This window comes from Corylus avellana, chromosome ca2, assembly GCF_901000735.1.
Source record: "Corylus avellana chromosome ca2, CavTom2PMs-1.0".
Taxonomy (NCBI): Eukaryota; Viridiplantae; Streptophyta; class Magnoliopsida; order Fagales; family Betulaceae; genus Corylus; species Corylus avellana.
In genome coordinates, this window is record NC_081542.1 from 16840694 (window position 1) to 16848044 (window position 7351).

A 7351-nucleotide genomic window follows, 5' to 3' on the forward strand; every position below is an offset into this window, starting at 1 on the left:
CCCAGCTTTTTTTTTATTTTTTTGTTATTTGATTTGATTTTTTTTTAATTTTTTTTTAATTTTTTAAAAGTTATTTAATATTTTAGTATTTAATTTATAGTGGAACGCATGGCAAGCTGTAGACCATTTGATCAAATTAGACGGTCAGGATTGAGAATATGAGATTCTCATTTTCTTCCAATAATGGGAGGGGATCCTGATCCGTGCAATTCTATTTGTGAAAATTGTTGTAACTCTAGCATTTCTCATTTTTCTGAGGTATTTTAATCCTAAAATACCTCTATTATTAGAGCATTTCCAATGGAGGAGCCATATTTTTATGTAAAATGACTTCTTAAAACTCACTTTTATCTAGTTTAGTTAAGCCATTTTTAAATGTCTCTACATTCAATTAGCTATATTTCTATCTATTCTATTAAAATACTATTAAAAGTAAGAAAGGTTTTGAGAAAAAGAGAACATGTGAAATGAAAAATGGAAAAAAAATTTTAGGAAAAAGAAAACATGCAGAGAAAAAGTAGGAAAATATTTGGAAAAAAAATAGAAAACAGGTGAGAGAAACAATGAAAAATAAAATAATTCCATTGAAAAGTGCTGTTACATTTAGCTTTTTTTTTTAGCTCTTCCAATCAAATATCTATTTTACATTTTTTTTTTTTTACTAATCTAATGTGGGAGGTTTTTTAAACATTTGAAGAGCTATTTTAGATAAAAGTAATATTTGGTTCTTCCATTGGAAATATTCTAACATATAATCTTATACTTATGTTTTAAAATGACCCGACATGTGACATTTAGAGCTGACCATTTTGAAGCGACTCGACGAGTTAAGATTGAGAGTCTGCCCTATTTAATTAAATGTGCAGTGGCGGATCTAGGAATTGGAGTTACCAGGGGCGTAAATTTTTTTATTTTTTTATTTTTTTTTTCTCTTTATGTATTATATATATTTTTTATAATACGGTAAATACAATCAAAAAATAAATTATACCATAATATATGTATCACAAATCAAATCAAACTCATCAAATTACCCAACAAAAAAAAAAAAAAAAAACAAAAATCCAAGTAACTATTAAAAATCTTCATCTAACGACGTTACAAACACATAATAATTTAAACTACTTACGAAATAAACTAAGCACAATTAAATGACTACTAGTGTCTAAGAAAAATGAGTACTTTTAGTGGGCTATTAGCATACGGCTATTTCTTTTAGAAAAGCCTCAAATCTCAAAACATAAATTACATTAGAGTCTAAGCCTACATAAAAGAGACTAGAGTCTAAATTTAGCCAAAAAAAAAAAAAAACCACATTTATCTATAAACTATGACCAAAAATACTAAAAAAATTCACCCACTATCTTTTTTTAATAATAAACTATTATCTACTCTCTCTCCACTAATAAAATATAATTTTATTCTTTCTCTTTAATAAAAAATAGCCTCATTTCAGATATTTCTCCATATAATGACCATTTGAACGACAAAAAAGAAGGCCTAGGGTGCCCTGGTATTTTTTTTTTACCAGGGGCACCCTTAAAATTTTTTTGAAAATACTTAATAAATTTTTTTTAAAAAAAAATTTACCAGGGGCACCTGCCCCCAGGTCGCCCCTGTGTAAATCCGCCACTGTAAATGTGTCGAGTTATGATTGACATAGATTACTTTAAACTTCATATATAAACACGAATTAACACCCTCTAACTATATTAACATTATTTTAGTAATTTAAGGAAGATATTGACCCAAAGGATAGTTTAGGGGAACGTGGACAATGAGGTAGCACTTTTCTCTTTTTTTCTTTGATTAATAGCAACGCTGTGGGTCAATACGTTGTCGTTAGGAGGAGGTACCAATTCCCAAACCTAGCTCCAACGGTACCTTTCCAGTGCGAGCGAGCAAGCCCCGAGTCTTTTCCCAGTTGTGATTTTTGAAATCGAGCTTCTGGTTCTTGCTGAGTTCCGAAATTTATTTCTCAGTCTCTCTTATTTCCACCGAATCCCTCATATTTCTCACCCAAAATCAAAGAACAACACACAGAAAACCAGAGTAAAGCAAATAATCAAAGTTGTGTATCAGCACGCTGACGATGATGACTACTGCTAAGCGCCTCGCATTTCTCCCACAACTCGGGTACGTTCACTCAGTCCCATTTCTCTCTAGGCCATTTTGCTCCGGAAACCCGTCTCTAAACGACGACGTTGAGACGGTTTTTCGCATAATCAGTAGCTCTACTACTTCGAAAAACTTGAAGCAATCGTTGAAATCTAGTGGGGTTTTCCTCTCAAATGATTTGATTGATAAGGTTCTGAAAAGGGTCAGGTTCAGCCATGGAAACCCTTCACAGGCCTTGGAGTTTTTCAATTACACTGGTTATAGAAGAGGGTTTTATCACACTGCTTTTTCGTTGGATACGATGCTTTATATACTTGGTAGGAATCGGGCGTTTTATACAATTTGGGAGCTTTTGATTGAAATGAAGCAAAAAGATCGGTCCCTGATATCGCAGCGAACAGTTATGGTCGTTTTAGGTAGAATTGCTAAGGTTTGTTCGGTTAGGCAGACTGTAGAGTCATTTAGAAAGTTTAAGAAGCTCGTGCCGGAGTTTGATACGGGTTGTTTTAATGCGTTGTTAAGGACTTTGTGTCAAGAGAAGACTATGGCAGATGCGAGGAATGTTTATCATAGTTTGAAGAATCAGTTTAAGCCGAATTTGCAGACTTTTAATATACTGTTGTCGGGGTGGAAGTCCTCGGAGGAGGCCAAGGAGTTCTTTGAGGAGATGAGGGAAATGGGTGTGAAGCCAGATATTGTTTCATATAATTGTTTGGTTGATGCTTATTGTAAGGGAAGAGAAGTGGACATGGCATATAAGGTGGTTGAGAACATGCGGGATGAGGATATATCGCCGGATGTGATCACGTATACTAGTCTTATTGGAGGCCTGGGGTTGATTGGTCAGCCAGATAAGGCTAGAGATGTTTTGAAGGAAATGAAGGAATATGGGTGTTACCCAGATGCTGCTGCATATAATGCTGCTATAAGGAATTATTGTATTGCAAAGAGGCTTGGTGAAGCTTATAAATTGATGGATGAGATGCTGAACAAGGGTTTAAATCCAAATGCAACTACGTACAATTTATTTTTCAGGGTTTTCTTCTGGTCGAATGATTTGTCAAGTTCCTGGAATTTGTACCGGAGGATGATGGATACTGGATGCTTGCCAAATACACAGTCTTGTATGTTCCTAATTAGGTTGTTTAAGAGGCAGGAAAAGATGGAGATGGCTCTACAGTTATGGGCTGACATGGTGGAGAAGGGTTTTGGGTCTTATACCTTGGTATCTGATGTGTTGTTTGATTTTCTGTGTGATATGGGAAAGTTGGTGGAAGCAGAGAAGTGTTTTTTGCAGATGGTAGAGAAGGGGCATAAGCCAAGCCAGGTTTCTTTTAGAAGGATCAAGGTGCTCATGGAACTTGCGAACAAGCATAATGCCCTAGAGAACTTGTCAGAGAAAATGGCCATTTTTGGGCGTTTGGTCCATGTTCCTAAATGTGTAGATAGCCCAACTGATCCATTAGATTTGGACTCATTTCCGGTAAATCACACTTTTGTGACCAATCATGGCCATAGGAGGTGCTAAGAGATGCAACAGAAGTTGTCCGACGACTGAGCCACTTGAACCACTTTGACTTATAACTTAAGCAAAACTGAATTTATAAAGATTCATCAATTGATTGGTTTACCACCTATTGGCATGTGCTTTCTTCTGTTGAAAGTGAAAGCTTCTCCCTCAGATTAACAGCATCCCAAGGCTGTTGCAGACAGCCATAACAATTTCTTGTCTTGAAGAAGTAAACCTTGTGTAGCATCACTCAGGGATGGGAAGTTCTTTCTATTGTTGGCAGTGGCACACTTCCTCTTAGCTTCTCAGCTTGGAAATGGGGACCCTCACCTAACATAGCTCTTGATTTTTCATATATGTAGGGTTTAATTTGGAGATCATGGTTGGGGAGTTTGCCTACAACACTCAATCTGTCAATGAAGTGCAGCTTTTTGACCTTCAGCGTCAACCTGATTCAATGGGATACTTGCTGCTCACAAATGATTATTTCCATGATCTGCTGGCCAGGATCTTGCAGTGCAGTCATCTGGCGAGATTTAGTGGGAATGTACTGTTGAATAAGGTTTTGCTTAGACTATATAATCTACAAGAGTATTAAGAAAGCTCTACAATACATATGTTCTTTCATCTTATCTAAGATAGTGTTGGATTATATATATTTTGATAAGTAATAAACTGTTTTATTAAAAGCGTAAAGGCGCCCCAATGTACACTGGAAGTATACAACAGGATCACCTAACTAGAAGTAGCAAAGCGAAAAAGAAAATCATCATAAATAATTGACACTGGAAAGACATGCGCCACGGTCCAGATATACAAAGTACAAAAACACGAGGCTAAGATATCTTCCAAGGTCCCCTCTAAGTTCTCAAAATACCTATTATTCCTTTCTCTTCATAAATACCAAAAAAGCAAGTGGGCACCATCTTCCAAACCGTAGCACTCCCCCTCCTCTCCGAAGACCACCAATAGGCGAGTAAATCTGAAACCCGTCTCGGCATCACCTAAGACAACCCAAACTGACCAAAAAAAGTACACCACAGAGCATAAGCAACCTCGCAATGAAGGAGAAGATGATCCACCGTCTCCTCACTCCTTTTGCACATACAACATATGTTCGTTACAATCACATGTCGCTTCTTGAGGTTATCTAGGATCAAAATTTTGCCCAAAGCCGCCGACCACACAAAGAAACTCCCCCTGGAGGAGCTTGTGTTCGCCACACACTCTTCCAAGGGAAGCCCCTCCCTTCAGCATAAGCTAAGGAGGTATAAAAGAGTTTGACCTTGAAACAGCCTGTTTTGGAAGATTTTCACCACAACCTATCTTCACACCCTTGACTCACTCGAGCAGAATGTAACACCTGAAAAAAAGAGGCCAAAACATCTACCTCCTAATTATGAGCCTCTCTAGCAAAACTAACATTCCACTGATTAGAGCCACCCAGCACCTCCAAATAATCCGCAACTGAGGCGTCCTTGGCATAGGCAATGCTGAATAAGCTTGAGAAAGCTATCTTGAGAGCCGTATTACCACACCACAAATCATGCCAGAAACGAACCCTAGTCCCGACCCCCACCTCAAACCGAGTAAACCCTTTGAAAGTGTCCCACCATTTCCAAATGTTCTTCCATAACCCCACCCCAAAAGATCCACCCGGCTCCAGCTCCATTGAGCACCACCCTCCCCAAACACTTCCAAACTTCGCATCCACCACAGCCCTCCACCAACTATGTCTCTCAACTCCATAGCGCCACAACCATTTTCCTAACAGGACGTGATTGAACACCATTAAGTTTCTGATACCCAAACCTCCCTCCTTAATCGGAGTGCATACCTTCGACTACTTCATTAGATGGTACTTGAACTCTTCGTCTAGACCTCCCCATAGAAAATCCCGCTGCAGCTTCTCAATCCGCTTAGCAACGCTAACCGAAATGAGGAAAAGAGACAAAAAGTTAGTAGGCAAATTGGCGAGAATGCTCTTGATCAGCGTGACTCTTCCACCCTTCGACAAATACAACATTTTCCACCCAGCCAACCGACGTTCTATCTTCTCGATAACTCCGTCCCAAATATGCTTAGCCTTACTAGAGAGGCCCCCAGCTGCAACCCAAGATACTTTACTGGCAAAGAAGCAACCCCACACCCTAAAATACCGGCTAACCTGTCCACTTGCTCCACATTCCTCACTGGAATTAACACCGACTTGGCCAAGTTAACCTTCAACCTGGAAGCAGCTTCAAAGAGCAAGAATAAACTCCGCAAATAACGTAGCTGGATGGGTAAACCATTGCAAAAAATTAAGGTATCATCTGCAAACAAAAGATGAGAAAGTGTAATATTACCGACTTGGAACCCTTCTATAAGCCACCCATTAACTGCCGCGCGAAATCATCCTACTTAAAGCTTCCATTACAAAAACAAACAGCAGAGGAGACAAGGGGTCCCCTTGTCTCAAACCCCTGGAACTGCTAAAGAAGCCATTAGGAGAACCATTGATCAAAATCGAGAACCGCACCGAAGAAATGTAATGTTCTATCCAAGAGCACCAAATCCCGCCAAAACCACACCTCTTTAGCATGTATAACAAGAAGTCCCAATTCACATGGTCATAAGCTTTTTCTATATCCATTTTGCAAATAACCCCTAGCTCCTCAGATCTCAACCAACTATCAAGGCATTCATTAGAAATCAAGATAGGATCTAGAATCTGCCTACCCTTGATAAAGCACTTTGGGACTGGGAAATAATCTTGTCCAGAACTACCTTAAATCTATTAGCTAAAACATTGGCTATGATTTTGTAGATACTTCCCACAAGGCTAATTGGCCGAAAGTCTTTGAGATTGATAGCGCCGGAAACCTTCGGAATAAGCGAGATGAAAGAAACATTGATGCTCTTCTCAAACAACCCTCCTGCATGAAATGCACTAAACACCTTCATAACATCTTCCCTCACAACCTCCCAGCAAGATTGTAAGAAAGCCATAAAATACCCATTGGGGCCCGACGCCTTGTTGCCATTCATTTTAAACACTACCTTTCTAACCTCGTCCTCTTCGAATTCTCTCTCTAACCAACTAGCCTCCACCTCCGAAATGGAATCAAAGGAGATACTGTCAACCACAAGCCTCCACCGGCTTTGCTCAGAGAAAAGTTTCTGATAGAACTCAATGTGCTCACTAATCTCGGAGGGATAGAACGAGGTGTTATCCCCAATCATAAGAGTATCCAAAGCGTTATGTCTTCTATTAAAGTTGGCTATAGAATGAAAGAATTTGGTACACTTGTCGCCGTCCTTCAACCACATCACCCTGGATTTCTACTTCCAACTCACCTCCTCCATAAGAGTGCAATTCTCTAACTCTCGAACCACTTCCGCCTTTCTCATAACCTCGCCCGCATCCAATGCCCTAGTTTCTTCGTTCACATCCAACAACCGAAGCTCTTCAAGAAGCATCCTCTTATTCCTATCAATGTTGCCGAACACCTCCTCATTCCATATCTTCAAATTCAACTTCAAAGCCTTGAGCTTACAAGCAAGAACAAAGCTCCGCGTACCTTGGAACACATAGGAGTCCCACCATTGTTTCACTAGGGCCACAAAACCTTCCGCTTTAAGCCACATATTTTTTAATTTAAACGGCCTCTTCCCCCTTGACACCTCCCCTAGCTCAAAAATGATTGAGAAATGATCCGAGCACAGGCGGGAGAGCCTCTT

General features: G+C 39.3%; 1 protein-coding gene across 1 annotated transcript; it reads left to right on the top strand.

Annotated features, from left to right (window-relative positions):
• Positions 1-1844: 1844 nt before the first annotated feature.
• LOC132171344 (putative pentatricopeptide repeat-containing protein At1g02420) lies at positions 1845-4280 on the top strand. Its single transcript, XM_059582638.1, has one exon. It carries the CDS (start codon positions 2093-2095, stop codon positions 3644-3646), a length of 1554 nt encoding a protein of 517 aa, XP_059438621.1. The 5' UTR covers positions 1845-2092; the 3' UTR covers positions 3647-4280.
• Positions 4281-7351: the final 3071 nt, after the last annotated feature.